The 18,029-nt window shown below is 27.1% G+C and overlaps 3 protein-coding genes across 4 annotated transcripts; 2 read left to right on the top strand and 1 right to left on the bottom strand.

Moving 5' to 3' along the window:
* The first annotated feature begins 344 nt into the window (after nt 1–344).
* LOC122519647 (protein aurora borealis) lies at nt 345–2,816 on the top strand. The gene is made up of 6 exons (XM_043639242.1): nt 345–469; nt 821–990; nt 1,071–1,368; nt 1,428–1,705; nt 1,838–2,051; nt 2,157–2,816. Exons 2-6 carry the CDS (start codon nt 838–840, stop codon nt 2,678–2,680), a joined length of 1,467 nt encoding a protein of 488 aa, XP_043495177.1. The 5' UTR covers nt 345–469; nt 821–837; the 3' UTR covers nt 2,681–2,816.
* A 634-nt stretch (nt 2,817–3,450) lies between these two features.
* LOC122519646 (LMBR1 domain-containing protein 2 homolog) lies at nt 3,451–8,028 on the top strand. 2 transcript variants are annotated; one of them, XM_043639241.1, is made up of 12 exons: nt 3,451–3,869; nt 3,965–4,029; nt 4,901–4,968; nt 5,093–5,433; nt 5,505–5,715; nt 5,799–5,975; nt 6,064–6,241; nt 6,415–6,596; nt 6,672–6,911; nt 6,984–7,185; nt 7,316–7,432; nt 7,536–8,028. In XM_043639241.1, the coding sequence occupies exons 1-12, from the start codon at nt 3,853–3,855 to the stop codon at nt 7,778–7,780; spliced, it is 2,043 nt and encodes a 680-aa protein (XP_043495176.1). In that variant the 5' UTR covers nt 3,451–3,852; the 3' UTR covers nt 7,781–8,028. The 2 variants fall into 2 exon arrangements, with proteins under 2 accessions (XP_043495176.1, XP_043495175.1); XM_043639240.1 differs by lacking the exons at nt 3,451–3,869; nt 3,965–4,029 and having other exon boundaries at nt 4,696–4,968.
* Nucleotides 8,029–9,533: 1,505 nt separating this feature from the next.
* LOC122519642 (glycogen debranching enzyme) lies at nt 9,534–17,689 on the bottom strand. The gene is made up of 25 exons (XM_043639233.1): nt 17,385–17,689; nt 16,553–16,676; nt 16,287–16,476; nt 16,013–16,223; nt 15,814–15,948; nt 15,506–15,724; nt 15,157–15,392; nt 14,853–15,065; nt 14,581–14,775; nt 14,380–14,509; nt 14,170–14,293; nt 13,807–14,072; nt 13,558–13,716; nt 13,260–13,468; nt 12,985–13,188; nt 12,677–12,909; nt 12,508–12,597; nt 12,251–12,428; nt 11,784–12,140; nt 11,557–11,704; nt 11,086–11,449; nt 10,779–10,987; nt 10,510–10,695; nt 10,184–10,420; nt 9,534–9,888 (listed from the first exon to the last, which is right to left on the bottom strand). Exons 1-25 carry the CDS (start codon nt 17,493–17,495, stop codon nt 9,823–9,825), a joined length of 4,794 nt encoding a protein of 1,597 aa, XP_043495168.1. The 5' UTR covers nt 17,496–17,689; the 3' UTR covers nt 9,534–9,822.
* Nucleotides 17,690–18,029: the final 340 nt, after the last annotated feature.

Here is an 18,029-nt window from a genome sequence, read left to right as displayed (position 1 = left end):
ATTACAATATTTAAAGATTAATAAAATATTATAAATAGAATTTTCTGATACAGTTAAACGATAAATTAATTCTAGTGATAAACGAAAAATACTGCGGTATAATTACGTTCTTAGATAATCTCATTAAAAGAAATGCGCGCGCGCGCGAATTTTAAATGTTTTATTATATAATATTATTATATACTATTAAAAAATAAAAATGCTAATTTTTCTATATTTATATAAAAACACTATATATATTTAAATAAAATTTTCTAATTAGAAATTTAAAGTAGCTTATATTTTAATCTAGTTACTTTGTAATACACTTATCAACGACTACCTTGATTTACTATACTACCGTTTATTGGTGAATTCGAACGTGTAAACAGATTCGTGATGATTTTCAAATTATTACATATATTGTTGTCAAATACTTGAATAATACATTAAAAAAATATTTATCAAAGATAAATTGCATAACTAAAACGTAACAATCATAAATTTAAATTGACTAATTCATCTTAGAGAGAGAGAGAGAGAGAATTCATTTTATTTATTCATTATTTTATATATCTCATTTCGTTCATTGATTTTTATTGTTTATTTAAAACGATATATATCTTCTATAATATTTTGTACTAATCAATTTTTCTTTATTTGATTGCCATCATATGAAGATTATTTAATATTAAGAATATATCGTTTGCCAGTTGAATTTAATCATTCGTTGAAGTAGTTCACTATTTGGAATTTGTTAAATTTAATGTTTCATATCATTCCCTTTATTTATTACAAAAAATTACGTAGACATTTGTACAGTTAAAATAAATCATTTTAGTAAGATAAAAGAAAACTATGCATCCAAAGAATACAGGTCGTTTTACAAATCTACCAAATCATCGCACACCACCATCAGGATTAACCAAATTTGTTGCAAAAAATCCATTTGAAAGTGACTTGACTAATAGATTACATAAGTCTGTTATTAGTCCAAGTGTTTTTAAAAAGGTGATATATATATATATATATTTATTATGTAAGGAGAGATTATAATAATAATATAAAATATATTATTATTTTCTATAAAGGTTACCGATCCTCAGAATTCACCTGAATTCTCGTGGAGCGTAGAAGAATTAGCTCTAATAAGACCAGCAAAAATAGAAGAATTTCCTATAGAACAACAAATATATAATATAGATCCAGACGTTGAATTAAAGGCTCAGGAAGCGATTGATAAATTTTTTATGACAAATGAGATAGTACCAAGCCCATGGGAATCTAAGAGAAAAGAACATAAAATTGACATTAAATTGAATACTCCTAAACGGCTTATCGATAAATCAAATAAACTTAAAGATTTTCCTAAAATGATCAAAAAAGATGGTAATAAATATCAGTAAGTAGTTATTGCAATGACAAAATAATTATTTAATTATTTTTAGGTGCGTGTCAAACAACTTTATCTCTTCCTTCAATATTACCTGAAAATGTTGAAGAAGCATTGAAACCATATTTTACATTTAATAAAAATATAGATAACGATGATGCAAATTTAAGTACAAATTCGTTAAGGAGAAAATTATTTTTCAACCTTACTGAGTGTGCTGATGATGAAGAGCAAAGTTCTTTCTTAGTTTCCCCAATCAAAATGAACCTTTCTTCAATGTTCTGTAAAAGTCCTCCAGAGAGTGGAATGTTCTATAATGGCTCACCATTAAAGGTATCATAATTTATATTTCTTATATTTTTAATATGTTTCTTACAACCATTAAAAATGTTACTTTTCTTTCTATTTTTATATATAAAAATCAATGTAAGATATAATATATAAAATCAAATTTCTTATTTGTAGAAATGTTCTCGTAAAATGCAGCGTCATGGAACACCTATACAATTTTCTGAAAATTTATCACCTAATATATCATCTATACCTGATATTCAGAACACATCAGTAGATGATATTAAGAAAACTCGTTCCCGTCCAGTTATGAAATTAAATTTTTGTCAAAGTACAGAAATGTCTACCTCGGAGAGTATTGAAGTTTCCGAAAATAATGAAGTACCAGGTATACTTATATAACAAATATTAGAAGCTACTATATATTTAAGATATAATTACCTTATACTATCAATCTTTAATAAATTGATTTTAGCTATGGCTTTATTTTCAGATAACTTAACTATAAACGAAGAAAATTCAAATAAATCCAATAATGATCATGAAAACACGAAAACAGATATAACTGTAGAAATGAATTCAGTGGTAGTAAATTCAACATCTTTAATCAAAGACAATGAAAACAATAAAATTGTTAAAGATAAAGAAGATTATTATAATAATGTGAAGGAAATAAAAAGCTTCCCTGATTTTAGTCAGGTTTATAAATTGGAAAACTGCACTTCGCAACAAACCAATATATTTTGGGGAATATCTGAAAAACAAAGTGCTTCTAATATTGTTCAAGATACCGGATATCAAACTTTCTCTATGAATAGTATAACAAATCTAACGGACAGTAGTTCAGCTAAGCAGAAATTTTATAACAATGACAGCAGTTTAGCTAAGCAGAAGTTTTATAACAATGAACAATTTTTATTATTTGACGATGAAATTCCACTTTCTGATTGGAAAGAAAATTTTAAAAACGTTGCTTGCTCTACACCTTCAAAATGTAATGTAAATGAAAAAGGGTGATTGACTTAGTCCTTTTTATGTACGAAGATTTATAAAATTCTCACCATATTTTTGTAACCATGACAATTTTTTTAGATAGAATGAAAGATAAGTAAAATTACATAATACATACTAAATAAATAAGTTATTAAGAATATTTAACTTACTAATTCTTATTATCAATATTTTGACTTTTATATATGCATTTTATAATACTGATATAATTTTCTTTTGTAGTTAGATATCTATTATTTTTCTTCATTAATGCAATATAAATATTGTAAATATTTAAATGTTACATACATATATTTTAATATCGATTTTGTTAGTAATTGACAATTAATAAATAATAATTATATAAAATATATCTCCATACATATATATATATATATAAGAAAATATTTTTTTGTAAAGTGATAATTAATTTTAATAATTTGTCATGTAAATAAATTTGATTATGAACATACTTATTTCTATCTTCATAACATGAGTATATCGTTAAAAAAAGAAAAAGAGAACTGAAAGTATGAAAGAATTTCACTTTCCATATATTTTTAAATTTATTTACGTGTAAAATAAGTATTCTTATGTATTAAAAACAAGTGTATGACTGAGTTATATTGACAGTTTTGATCATGAAAAATTTGTGTGTATATCTTTTTTTATGTAATGCATTTATTTAATTGTAATTTTTATTTATTAAGAAAATTTTTAAAAACTTATATTCCAAGGACAATTCGTCTCATTTTATTCCTTTTCTTTTTTGTTTTTTGTAAAGGCATATTTATATTTGCGCATGCGTTCGTACACGAGGTGTAATTATTCCGACAATTCAGAGCATATGTGACGCGTGTGACGTCGATATTCTCTAATATGCAGAGCGTATATTTGTAATGTGTATTGACATTATAAAACGATAACATATTTATATTTTTAAGTGACAAAAATATATTTAAATAAAAAGGAATTCTTTGATTAATGTTTCTATCGATATTATTTTAACCCAAATACTTATAGAAAGTGATTCGTGGGTTAATTGTTTTTGTGAATATTTATTGTCTCTGTGTAAAGATTTTATATTTTATTTTAATGCCACATGCCATATACAGGGTGGTCCATCAACTATTAGCACCTAAATATTTCCGTTATTTGTTATAATATAAAAAAAATGTTATATACAAAATTTATATGGCATGAAGAGGTACATAAGGTAGTGTAAATATTTTTTCATGGGTGGAGGCGTACAAAAGTTCTTAAGGTCAACTTGATTTTTTTAAATGGATTCATATGTTTTTTTTTCTATAGCTTGATAGTGGGTCATGAATGGAGTACAACGACGTATGACTCAAGATCATGCAAGGTCATCCTAGGTCAATGTTTACAAGATAAATAATTCGTTGAGTTTTTGAATATCTATTCTTAATGAGGCTTCAATTTACAGTAAATTTTCGAAATTATTGCTGTTGACATCGATGCAATGCTGCAATCTTTGACCTATTGAATTAGTTACACTCCTTAATGTTTTTGAACTTATTGAATTACAGGCATCAATTATTCTTTTCTTCATATCTTCTCGCGTTGTTGGCAGTTGTCTGTGTTGGTGGACCCTGTATATCTATTGATGGTTTTTAAATATTTAGAATTCCTTTAATTAGACTGTTTTTAAATTAAGATGATTATAAAGTAATTGTTTTGAGCTGAGTTTTCTTTTGAGTGCTATGTTGTGATATTTTATTTTACATTAGAAAGTTTAATTTTCGTTTTATTTGAATAATTTATGGGATATTTGAGAACAACAACGATTTTTCTTTTAAATTCATGAAATTCAAAGAAAAATGTCAGAATCTGTTGATGAAACTGTTGAACAAGTCGATATAATTATTCCTAAACAAGGAATTCTGTATCAAGAAGAAACTACAGATTATATACTTTGCAAACCAAAAGTGATACCTTTAAAATCTGTCACTTTAGAGAAATTAGAAAGAATGCAGAAAGAAGCTGAACAAAAGCTGAAAGAAAGTCAAGAAATAGATAACAAGTTAGATCAAGATAAATAAAAATATTGATGCCTTAACAGGGATGTGCAGCTTTGGCTGTTGTATAATACAAATAAATATAGATAATATAATACAAAAATGTTTCTAGAGCCATTTTTGATAGAGATTGCTGTAGCATTCTATCTTCCTGCGATTGTATTATATAAATATGGAAATGTGTATAAACAGCATATTATTGTTACAGTCTCGGTGTTTATTGCATGGTACTTTTCACTGTTGATAATATTTATATTACCCTTAGATGTTTCTTCGGTAAGTGCTGCATATATATTATATAATATATATATATATATATATTGAAATTTGATATATAAAATGTTTTGTATTAATAATGCATTATAGTTTCTGAATTAATAAATACCATTTTTTTGTTCAGACTGTTTATAGACAATGCTTAGAAAAACACATACATAACTTGAGTAATATAAGTACAAATAATACTGCAAATGTTACACTTCATACATGCAAAGATCCTTTACCAAACATACCGGAAAGTGTATTCCCACAATTATGGAGAATTGTCTATTGGACATCACAATGTTTAACATGGTTAATACTTCCTTTAATGCAATCTTATATAAAAGCAGGCGATTTTACAGTACAAGGAAAGTTAAAATCCGCACTTATTGATAATGCTATTTATTATGGAAGTTATTTATTCATTTGTGGTATCTTATTAATATATATCGCATTAAAGCCTGGATTACATCTAGATGGGTAAGGAATGTGTAACGTATATATACTAGAAAAATCTTTGATATTATTATCTTAAACTGATATATTTTTAGTCAAAAGTTAAAAGCTATTGCTTCCTCTGCATCAAATACATGGGGTTTATTTCTATTAGTATTACTTCTTGGATATGCACTTGTAGAAGTACCACGTGGATTATGGAATGCTAGTAAACCTGGTTATACTCTACATTATAGTTATTTTAAAATAGCTAAATTAAGTTTAGACAAATGTGAGGCAGAAGAAACAGTAGATGACATACTCGAGGTATCTTTATTTATATTTATAATGAAATATAGTAAATGCTTTCATAAATTACAATGATGTTAGAGTAAATAAATTTAATTTAGTCTTTACAAGCTGCTTCAATATCTATTGGGCCAGGCCACCCATATCATTCTAATCTGGAAACAATTTTTCAAAAAATACCTGTCGAACTAAAAGATAGAATGAATAGAAGGCAGTTACCAGATGATACACCAACTGATACTCCCTCAGAGAAATCCTTGATTCGATTACACAGACAGGTTTTATATTATTTCTTTTTTATATTTATGTTAACATTACATAATAAAAATATATATTTTTATAAATGGTGTTGATCATTTCTTTCAGACTATTAAAGCTTTACAGACATTGCAACGTGTAGAAACTTTATGGGGCATTACAGTGGATAAGATTTTTCATTTGGAAGACGTAGAAAAAAATCAAGTCAGTCATGAGAGAAGATTTAAACCAACATTTCCTGTACATCGATCATTTCCTCTTCGACTAATTTACAATCCAGTTATTGGTAAGAAACATGAAATTTAATAAATTGATATACTTAAAATTTAGTATATTTATAGGTAACTATCATATGTAACATTTTAATACTTCAATATAAAAACATTCACATGCATAAGGTTGTATATTTGTAAATATATATAATATATATATTAATAAATATATATAATATAATTACAGAATGGTATTGGAAATGTATTATTAAAAGTTATGTTCAGAAGACTGCTGCTATTTGTGCTGCTTGTTTATCTGCAGCTGTTGTGTGGTCAGAAGTAACATTTTTTAATAAATCACCTGTTCTGTCATTGTTTGCACAATTTGTTAAAATAGCTGAAGAAAATTATGATTATTTAACAATAGAGGTAAATAATCTTATTTATTTTTTATAATGAAATTCTTATTGGTAGTGCATGATAATATAAAATGTTATTTGTTAGGCATTGTCTACATACATCATTGGTTATCTTTGCTATTGTGCTTATTCAACTGTTTTAAAAATTCGTGTCTTAAATTTATATTATCTGGCACCACACCATCAAACAAATGAGTATAGTTTGATATTCAGTGGCATGATGTTATGTCGCTTGACACCACCCATGTGTCTTAATTTTTTGGGACTTATTCATATGGATTCTCATATTATAAAAACGCACATTTTGGAGACACATTATACTCAGGTAAATAGATCTAATTGTAATAACAAGTACATATAAGAATAATATATGTATTATCTTTTTGTATGCTTATAGGTAATGGGTCATATGGATGTAATATCTATTATTTCTGATGGATTTAATGTCTATTTTCCAATGGCAATATTAGCTTTCTGTTTGGCAACCTATTTTAGTTTAGGAAGTAGATTACTTTCGATGCTAGGATTTCAACAGTTTCTTGATGAAGACGAATTTACAACAGATCTCGTAGAAGAAGGAAGAGAACTTATTATACGAGGTAAATTTTAAATATTAATTTATATTTGATCCCTGAGTATATTTCTGTCTAATTGTAAATTATTCTTCCAATCAGTTATAAATTAGATAATGTTTTATTAGTTTAATAGAGATTTTATACTTCTTCACAGAAAGACGAAAACGACAAAGAGCAGAAGATTCTATGTATAGGAGACGTGAATTCCAAGAACGTTTCAGTAATACTGGAAATTCTCGTTATAGAACATCTAGACAGAATATGGATACAGGTAATTATAACTTGTATATTATAAATGATAATTGTAATAACGGAAAAAATGTTTACGTCATTTAATATTTTCTACAAAAATTGTCTAAGAACATTTGTTTTAGTACGTTCTTTAAAAAGAGACGAATCTGTGGAGTCTGCAGGAGCTGGTCTATTACGCGATTTCGATCCAACAGATTACTATGTTGGTACAACATCTGAAATAAATTCATATGGTGCAAACAGTCACTTTGATCGTGGTTATCAAAGCGATAATTTGTATGATGTACATTCAGATAATGCAAGGTCGTTTTCATCAAATACAAACCGCGTAGGGCCTGCACCTAAAGGATTGTTTGATGATATTTAAAATAAATATTAAAAATAAACAAACAAATATTTAACCAATTATAACAGATATAATCAAATTTTTATTGGATTATTGTAATTCACAACTTAGTAATTGATTGTTAGCTAGAAAAATAACATTTTGCTACTATGAAAATTATGTTTTGTAATAATATAGAAGTATGATATAAAAAGCTTGCATTTACACGCTATTATGTATGATTATTTACTTTTTAACGAAAATAAATATATGCAGAGTGTAGGGTAAAACAGTTTTTAATTTAATACTCCTTTACATCGATATTTAAGAAAAAAATGAAGGAGACTTAATAAGTAATATAATTAACTAAAAATATGATTCATATTTTATTTTATTTTATTTTCTTACAATGCTGCATAGAACAGGAATAATATGAGCATAATTACATACTCATATAACTAAATATCGAAGCGAGCGTATAATAAAATTTTTATCATCTTTCAATTGTATAAGAGAGAGAGAGAGAAGCATATAAATAATATTAATTAAGTTAAAATTAATAAATTTAAAAAAAAAGATAACAATCAACATCCAATAAAATAATAGATCTGTATTTAACTCATAAAAATGTTAAATATATTTTTTTCCTTTTTTCCTATATTATTGCGAGAAATATTTAAAATCTACGTGAAATATACTATATAGAACGTAATCATAGCTAATATAAAAAATGATAAAGTATAAGCAATAATTATTTTGATTATTTTTATATTTTCTGTATGTGAAATACGATTTTTATTTTGCCTTTGCCTAGGACTTGCCAAATCTGGCATTAGTAATAACGGTTCTAATAGTAATAGGCTTGATCTATTTGGATGGTGCTCAGTCAATACTAATTCATCTTGTTTTGAAGTACATGATTGCAAAAAATTGTTACGATAATTCATCCAATTTTGTAAATCTGTATCATAGCCTATGTTTTTTATGGTGCTGAGAATATTGTCATGATTAACTTCAAAAGTCATAGGTATATATCCGTTCCTGGATATTCGTGTATATCTATCATTTATATAACGATGATATAGTTGTGTATTCACTACATCATTGACTAAATTAACAGTACTGGATATAATAATAATCTCAGGATCCAACGTTGTTTTAAGATCAAATATTTCTTTTGGTGGTCCACATAAGTAAAATATCCCTGATTTAGTAGTTTTAGAATAATTATAAAACGGCATACAGTCTTGAATATTATTATTGTCTTCGGAAAATAATTTATCACATTTCGTTTCACGTGAAGAATATTTAAAATAATATATATCGTTAAGATGATGTAAAATAACTTCTTTAGCATATAAGGATTTTTTCTTGTATATGTATCGATCACTATATACTGGACTATATTTTAAACTGGCACATTGTTTACATATTCTTTGTCTTGGTAAAAGAAGAGTATTTATTAAAGTCTTTGCCGTTGTAGGACTATATTTTTCATAATAATCTAAAATATCAAATTCAGGCCAGTATTGAGACTCTTTAGTTTTTCCAACTTCCTCGTAAACATGATCACTTGGTGATGAAGGTTTTATATCAGTTTTATCTACTACTGTCTCCTTATTTTTATTGAAATATTTTTTAGAATAATTTGCAAGTATTTCATTTTCACGAATGAATTTTGCAGTCTTTTGAGTAACATCTACTTCGCGAGATTTAGATATTTCTGTTGCATCAAATGAAGTTTCAATAGCCTTCAAATCATTCTTAGAATCAGAATTATAATATTGTTTTCTTATTTTTGATTCGTCATTATTTTCTGTATCATCTTCTATTGTTATGTTTTTAGATTCCGATGAAAAAATTTCATCAACTGCAGGGAAAGTTATTATAGTGCTGCTCGGCAGTGCGTTAGTTAAATTAACGTGCTGTTTATCATATGCGTGTGTCTCCGTGCATTGTGTTACTATTACCTTGTCAAAAGTACATAATTTTTCGTGATCGGTTTTTTTTCTAATACTACTTCTTTTTTCTAAGTTTAAACATTCTAAGTGTAGTCGGCGGTGGTGAACACACGCAAAATTGTATCAATTTATTGAATCTTGATTTTCAGATTGTAATTTTTGTTTGATTTTATCTAAATCATGGAGAACCTGCAAAAATATGTTTTTATAAAATTAAGTTCTTTTTTATACGATCAATATGTATTAGGTCTACCAAAAAGTTTTATCTGATAATGTTATCTCAAGTTTTAATACGTATGAACGCGTTTGTTTGAACCATATATGGTTGCCTCTTTTTATCATTGTATTTCAAAAAATATGTGCTTTTCTAAATTGGAAATTATATTATTTAGTAAATATTAATAAATGTATTGAATTATTTTCTTTTAATTCAAAAGCAGAAAGATCTTTCAGGTAGATCTAATATGATTATATATAAAAAGACCTCTAGTATAGACGAAGCACTCCATGCTTGTGTTCGACAACTATCTCTGCAATATTCTCCATCTTTATTAGTAAGTTCAGGAAGACCACGCCAATGACTAGTAGATGCCTCAACAAAATGTCGTGAAATAATAATTTCAGTTGATTCAATTGTGCGACGCAGTTCATCTATGTCCCCAACTAACGAAGCAAAATATAAACGAGCTCTCAGAAAATAACCCATTGGCCAAATCCATTCCTAAAAAGCAATATTTTATAGATTCTTCTCTCTTACAAATACTAATAACATAATATAAAAGATTTAATTAATAATGTCAGTCAACTTACTGGTCCTTGATGATAATTCCATCCATGTGCAAGTTTAGTATCATTAGAATCATTTGAATTATCGTAATAACCATTATATGCCCAATCTGCAGGATCTAATGTTTTCATTCCTAATGGTCCTAACAAAATATCTTCTGCTTTCTTCAATGCTGTCCATGCATGATGTGGATTAAACAATTCTGGAGCCTTTAGGATAATGAATTAACTAATATAACATGTATGACAAAAACCACAATTTTTTGTTTGATTTAAGATAAAAGAATACTTACAACTATCATAGCAATTGGAAAATTAGGACGTAATTGATAATCTGCCCATTCTTGAGTGGCCCCATGACTATCTTTAAATATGCCACGACGGTGAATTAATTCGGGTTTTAACTCACCTTCTGTGGGCACTTCGTTTATATAAAAATATTTTTCAAAATTTGCTGATATTTTATCTGCCCATTGCTTATAACTCCAGGTTATTACAGTTCCTATAATATATTATAAATAAAATATTATAAGGTATTACATTTTAATATATATATCTGCTTAACATCTTATGTTTTTAAAACTGCAGATTTTTTTTTACCATCACGATTTTTCCTTTGAACACTACCATAAGGGAACAAATTCTGTTTATATAATTCAGCTAGAAAACTCAAAATACTTTTACTAAGACCAATTATTTCTATAGCGGAGCCATCCCTTGGTGTAGCAGGTTTTCCTTTGTTACCAGCTTTTTCAGACGATCCCATTTTATCCATCCATGTTCCACAATTAGCATCATTACCTCCAAAAACAAAACCAGTTTCTGGATGTACACCAATTTGATTATTAAATCCTCTATCAGTCATATGTTCATCAATTTGTTTTCCAGCATTTCTTTCTCTGAAGCAAAGTCCTTGAAAATGTACCATGAGTGCTTCTTGTATAACATCATATAAAGGTTGGTCCTAAAATATATTCATACATGTATTTAAATCATATTTTACTGATCTCATATCGTATTAATAGTTTATTTAGAAATATATAAAAGCTATATATTAAAATAAAAACATACAACTTGTCCTGCAGGCAATGGAGGAGAATCATCACTGGGAAAGAGTCTTGAAACTTTATCTGATAGGATCTTTAAACCATTAGGAACTTCTTGAATATAGCATTGAATAGTATACAACCACCACCACAAGGCATCTCGACAATTATACCTTATAAACAATAGAGACATTACATATATAGTAATTAAGTTAATATTTTTAAATATATGTGATTATTTATTTATTTTACCTTGCATTTTTTCCTTTATCTAAAAGATTTGGTATCAAACCATGTCGTAAAGTACCAGCAAATCCTAGAATTATGAATCTTGCTTCTTGGTATCTACCCGTTAAAAGGAGTAAACCTCTTAAAGCAATAAATGTATCTCTACCCCAATTTCTCATGTATCCTACCACAAAGTGTGGTAGACCTGCCGATAATGTTAAACATATTTGTTCTGTTTCTCCGTTATATTGTATAACTTTTGGCTTAGGAGGATCTAAATTTGGAGATAAGTCTGGTAATTGTGCTGATTTTACTACACCTCCCATTTGTACTGAGACTAAAGATAGTATTTTAATAAAAGTAGAACCGTTCTTCACGAAACTGTAATTATAATAGTAATTATTTTGAATAATAATATTATTTTAATAAATGTTAATTTAATATAATTAAATAGTTAATTTAATATAATAAAATGGCACAAACATTAATACCTTGACATTAAAGCATAGCATTGTTCCAGCAAAGTCATATAAACATTAGTAACAATCACATCAAAGTAGCTTGGTACTAAATAACGTGGAATTAATTTGAATGGTTCAACTGCTTCCTCTAACCAATCTCCAAGAACTTTAGTACCATGATCTTCCTTAAGCCGTTGCCAAATATAATCTATTTAATATAACGTAAAATATAAATTGTTTGTTTGATATCAGTATTATGACAGTTTAAAATATGTTATTATTCTTACCTATTAACCAATTTCCCTGTCTTAAATTAGCACATAAAGGATGGCCAAGATCATTATTTGGCCGAATGTCTGCTAACACAGACATAACACCTAATGAAAATGCAGATAAATATAAATATATATTTATTATAATTTACATAAAAAATGGTAATTTATTATATTAAATTACCTTGTAATCCTGCATACACTAAAGGTCCATAACCAGGTATATCATATACTCCAAATTTATTTGAAGTTTCATCGCGTTCTTCTTGATCACATCTATAGAGAGCCTTATTCAAATCTACAAGATCCATACGAGATACAATAACTCGCAATTCTGAGCTTTTGTTTGATGTAATTAAAGAAATAGTGTTCTGAAGTTTGGCTAAAGCAGGTTTTATATTAGCATGAAGAGATACCCTATAATAATATTATAATTATAAAATATAAATATATATGTGTGTATAAATAAAAATAAATTTTACAATTTTTTACCGAATAGCGATGACAGAACCAGGTATAAAATTAATAAAGTTAAGCTGTGTTATTTTAGGATCTCCTGAATCAACTTTCTCTAACATAGTTGAGTCACAAATTTGAATATGTTCTTTTAAATTAATAACATACTCAGACATTCCATTTATGATATTTTCATCCTTTACAAAGTTTTGTGGATAAAGAAACGGAGATGTACCATTTCTAGAATAATATAATATAATTTAAAAAAATATAATATAATATAATATATATAGTATAATTTAAAGTCTTACTTTGTTCCATTGTGTGATAATGATGCTTCCAAAATGATTTCTTCTACAACACCTTCCACTCTTAACGGCTTTATATATCTTCTTAAATCATTAGCATTAGGATCAGGATGTTTGAATGCTGTAAAAGCAACTAAAACAACACTGTCATGAGTAGAGGGTGAGTGTCTTGTTACTGCAACTACATCAGAATCCATTTGATCAACAAATACCTATAACGTAGTATAAGTTAGTAAAATATTAATTGCTATTTTAATCTGATTTCATAAGTTATTATGAGATTCTTAGTAAATCTACTCACTTGGTAAAATTTGTCTTTGCCAAGAATATAATGTAGTTCGTTCAATGCCTTTTTAGCTATAATTATACCATTTTCGTAATTTACAAATTTAATACCATCTGCCAAATTATCATCATCTGTCCATGATGCATATTGTCTTGTTTCATCAACAACATGAATCTAAAATTTTACAATTTATTCAATCGTATTTAAATCTTGTTTCTAATATGGTTTATATTTCATTTCCTAAAATAAACATAAAAGACTTACATGATGTGGTACTAATTCATCATATCCTCGACTGCTTCCACTACCACAACATGCCATTGATACAAGTGCAGCACTTGGAAGTAAATCAAAAACACTACGTTTTTCTATTGGACTGGGATTATCATGAGTTTGATCCAAGAAGAGAGCATGAGCTATAGATGGTACTAAAGGTCGTTTACGTGATGGCAAGAAAGCCCCAACAGGTTCTCCTCCATATCGATAAACTAATCGTCCTTCCTCATGACTGTCCCATGCAGACATTGCCTCTATATTATGTACATATGTGTATAATTCAAACTTATAAAAAGTATAAGATAGAAATATATTTAAAAGTTCGTTTTGTAATTTTTAATATTATCATACCTCTAATTAAAGATGTAATACCAAGACGATTAACAAAAATGTTATCTTTTTGATCAGAATTTGTAAATAGTTCCGCCACTACATACAAATCAGGACGAATCTGGCGAGCAGCGTCTAACATGTGCTACGAAAAAATGTGATGTTCTATAATCAGTATATTCGATCTAGCTTTTCATTAAGAAATTATAGGTAAAAAAAATATTAATATACCTCAGCAACAGGAATAGGTGTAGAATGGCAATTATCAAGACGTATACCATCAAAAATTTTGGCAGTCTGCTCAACATATTTTGTCATATGATCCCACAGAAAAGGACAATCTTCTGGTTTTTCGCCATATCTGAAATAATAGTTAAGATTTAAACAAATATTAACAAACAAAATCATTAATAACGTAATGTACTCCATTACCTTAATTTCACACTATCACCCCATGCAATAAGTTCTCTTCGAATATAAACATTAGAATCAGGATCAGCAAAATTTTTTAAAGGATCACCATTCATGACCCATCCATTATGAACCATCAGATAACAACCAGCTTCTGAAAACATTGTTGCTTCTCTCTCAACTAATGATTTAGGAGCTCCATAATCAGTAAAATATCTACAAAATAAAATTTATGGAAACTTATGACAGTGTTTCATTTTATTTATATTTATTTTATTATAGTTCTTTTTTACCGAGGTACAAGCGGATTTCTTTCACTGATTTCCTTAAGTCTGGGTCCATCTGCTTGCACTCTAAAATATCGTATGCCTGAAATTGTATTTTCAACAGCCGCATTCAAATGATTTTGAACTTCATTTATAATTATATCATTAAGTTCTTGTAATTTTTTTCTAAGATCTTCTGCACAACGTTTCAGACGAGTTTCCTCATCAAAACAATCAGCCCTATGCAATATAAAATAACAAATTTGTTTCTTGAATTAAATGATATTAGTTTAAATATTAGTAAGGATATATTAAAAAATACAATTATTACCTATATGTATTATATTTTTGAAGAGCAAGTGGCATGTCTATAGTTGCTTTTAATCTACGATATTTGGGATCTCTTATTATTGCAATGTCTTTTGTTGGTAATTCATTAACATCTTGAGGGATTTGAGTTCGCGCTAAATTTAAAAATTCTGCTATTGTCTCATTAATATCCAATATATACAATTCATGAATTTTTACAAGTGGTAGGAAATACGTATGCAAAGCATGACGAATAGACTGAAAATTAAAGAAATAAATAAAGTTTCTCCTTTAGATTTAGTCAACATTGTTAAAGTTATTTTATCATTAATTATTAACAATTTTAATATTAATGAATATATGTAACTTACATTTAAATGGTCTTCAGTTTCAACTACAGTAGGGATACCTTTAAATTCCCACTCTCCAGAAGCAACCTGAATTGTTAATTCAAATAAAGCAGCGTCTAAAATGTATGCAGGACGTAAATGAGGACTGTTTAAACAGTTGTATGTGCATTCTGGGTGAGAGACTAAGAAAGGACTTTCATTTGCTGTATGGTTTAAAACAATATCACATATACTCAACATCTATAATATAGAATTGTAAATTAGTCAAAATGATACATGAAAATATAGTTCTGTGTTAGATATTCTCTTGAATTATAAATATTACTTACTTTCCATTCATTACGAATTTTATTTATAAATTCATCAACATCGTCGAAAGTAATTGCTTTATCTCCGTCATTAAAGAGTGGATTCAATTTTAATTGGTCACTTAAACTGTATGATGATTTAGAAAATCCTAGTTCCTACAAATAAATATTTTTATGGATATTGTATAGCAAAAAAAATTTAATAAAATATATTAATTACCTGAATAGGAGTAAAATGTATAACATTGTATCCAGAGTTATGTGCTACCAGTAATTTATTTTCCCAAGTGGAAAAAGGTCCTAAACTTTTTGCTAACACAGTTTGACATTGAATACAGTCTAATGGTAATGATTCTCCGCGTTCTCCTACTTTTAATTCAGGATCCACCATTAAATATCCAGAAGCAATGGCTTTTAATTTTGATTCAGTACTATAAACAGTTTCATATTAAATTAAAGTTACGAAATGATCATTCGTTTAAATAACGTCTTACCCAGAATCCATAACGTAATAATGAAAGGAACCAGGTAAAGTTAAAAGTAAATTAGCAGAATCATTTATCCAAGGTAATTGATAATATGTGTGCCTTTCAAATTTCAGATCATTTGATAATGGATGATTAGTAAAAACATCAAGCGTCTTTCCAAGAAGAGAAGCTCCAAGTTTGAATTCAACTTTCCATCCTAAATAAAAATTGATTGGTTTCAATTATAATATAAAAAATAATAAAATTATTTTACAATTATATTAAATATATACCTTTTTTAAGTTTGTATAAAATTCCATCAAGATGTTCTCCTTTATTTAGAGTCAAGACTCTTACTTGCTGAGAGTCCTGGTTCTCCGTAGACGGACCACGCTCAACCATATTGTTAGTTATTGCCTAAAAATAGTAGTAAATTTCATTTAAAATAACTAAAGTTATTTGTTAAGTAAATAAATGATTATTTGATGTAAGGTAGCTTCACTAATAGCAGATTTTCATGTTTTTTTGCACACATTATTACACTATTTTACATTATAACATCGCACGAATATTGACCGCTATACAAATTTACTTCCGTCAAATGTAAATTTGTATTTTTAAAAGTATAATACAAAATAAATAAAGGAATACAATTAAAAATATTTTATATATGTATATGAACATATTTACAAAATTCAATGCTTCCATAAAATGTATTTAAAAATAAAATATTTATCTGGGAAGGATTAGTACTTACAAGGTAAACGGAGTAAATAGACAAGCATTTGGCTAACATGAGCCTTAATATAAGTTATTGACACAAAGAAGTTACATAGCGTGCAAAACGCATGGTATTACATTACACAGTTCTGCTGCATGAACATACATAAAGCTTGAAGCTATTCTTACTCTACATACTTGGATTACAACTCTATAATCTAGTGGATGGATGAGGAGAAATACTTCCTGCCATAAGATTTGTTAGTTTTTAAAGTAACAATTATGCTTAGAAAGATTGCTGTTATTAAAATCGTAACAATAATTCTATTCCAAATATAAAAGGATTTTATAAATATTTATGACATTTGTATGTACACACATTATTTCAAATATATCAGAACTTACACAAGACCAAAGAAACTTCAAACAGTTGCATTTATATAGACGTTGTAAAAAGTTCTTAAATCTCTGTATTGCTTTTCCAAAAAACTGTTTTATTTTAAGCATTGAATCCATTGTTAAAAATAATTTGATTACTTAATTTAGAATTATAGCTTTATATAAAATCTGTATACAAATGAGTCTTTATTAACCAGCTGCAATGTTGTTTTTACTATGCTTTAGAACAGTAGAAGATGACACATAGTATTACCTATAACAAATATGTTGTAGTAATCATCTATAATTTAATATACTCGTATACAGAATATCTGTAAATCGAATAAAAAATTCAAACTTACAATATCAAAAAGAATACAAAACAAAATTGATAAATTGTAAACATTTTATTCACATGTTTACTTCTTACACAAATAAAGATAAAAAACATAACAAGTATGTAATAGTAAATTAATAAATATAATATTGATAAACATTGTTATATAAATAAATTATAATTTATATATTTGTTATAACAATGCTTATGTGGTAACAAATAATTAGATTATTAAAATGAAAAAATGTATATATAATAAAAAAAGGTATTTAAATATTGTGTATATATTATACATAAATGAATAATGTATTCTTTATGAAATTTATTTTTATACC

Source organism: Polistes fuscatus, unplaced genomic scaffold (genome assembly GCF_010416935.1).
Source record: "Polistes fuscatus isolate 324 unplaced genomic scaffold, CU_Pfus_HIC Scaffold3, whole genome shotgun sequence".
NCBI classification, from domain to species: Eukaryota; Metazoa; Arthropoda; class Insecta; order Hymenoptera; family Vespidae; genus Polistes; species Polistes fuscatus.
Note: the sequence above shows the minus strand (reverse complement) of the source record. Positions and strands in the feature narration are given on the sequence as shown.

Bases quoted from the DNA above. Each gene is read 5' to 3' on its own strand.
- LOC122519647 (XM_043639242.1), top strand. From the start codon at position 838: ATGCATCCAAAGAATACAGGTCGTTTTACAAATCTACCAAATCATCGC. The intron at 1,706-1,837 runs GTATCATAATTT...TCTTATTTGTAG, and splicing joins ATAATGGCTCACCATTAAAG to AAATGTTCTCGTAAAATGCA. The intron at 2,052-2,156 runs GTATACTTATAT...CTTTATTTTCAG, and splicing joins CGAAAATAATGAAGTACCAG to ATAACTTAACTATAAACGAA.
- LOC122519642 (XM_043639233.1), bottom strand. From the start codon at position 17,495: ATGGATTCAATGCTTAAAATAAAACAGTTTTTTGGAAAAGCAATACAG. The intron at 14,510-14,580 runs GTAATGGAGTAC...CTATTATTTCAG, and splicing joins GGTGATAGTGTGAAATTAAG to ATATGGCGAAAAACCAGAAG. The intron at 10,988-11,085 runs GTAAAAAAAAAT...AATATATTATAG, and splicing joins TCAAAGGAAAAATCGTGATG to GAACTGTAATAACCTGGAGT.
- LOC122519646 (XM_043639240.1), top strand. From the start codon at position 4,795: ATGTTTCTAGAGCCATTTTTGATAGAGATTGCTGTAGCATTCTATCTT. The intron at 5,434-5,504 runs GTAAGGAATGTG...ATATATTTTTAG, and splicing joins CCTGGATTACATCTAGATGG to TCAAAAGTTAAAAGCTATTG. The intron at 7,433-7,535 runs GTAATTATAACT...CATTTGTTTTAG, and splicing joins TAGACAGAATATGGATACAG to TACGTTCTTTAAAAAGAGAC.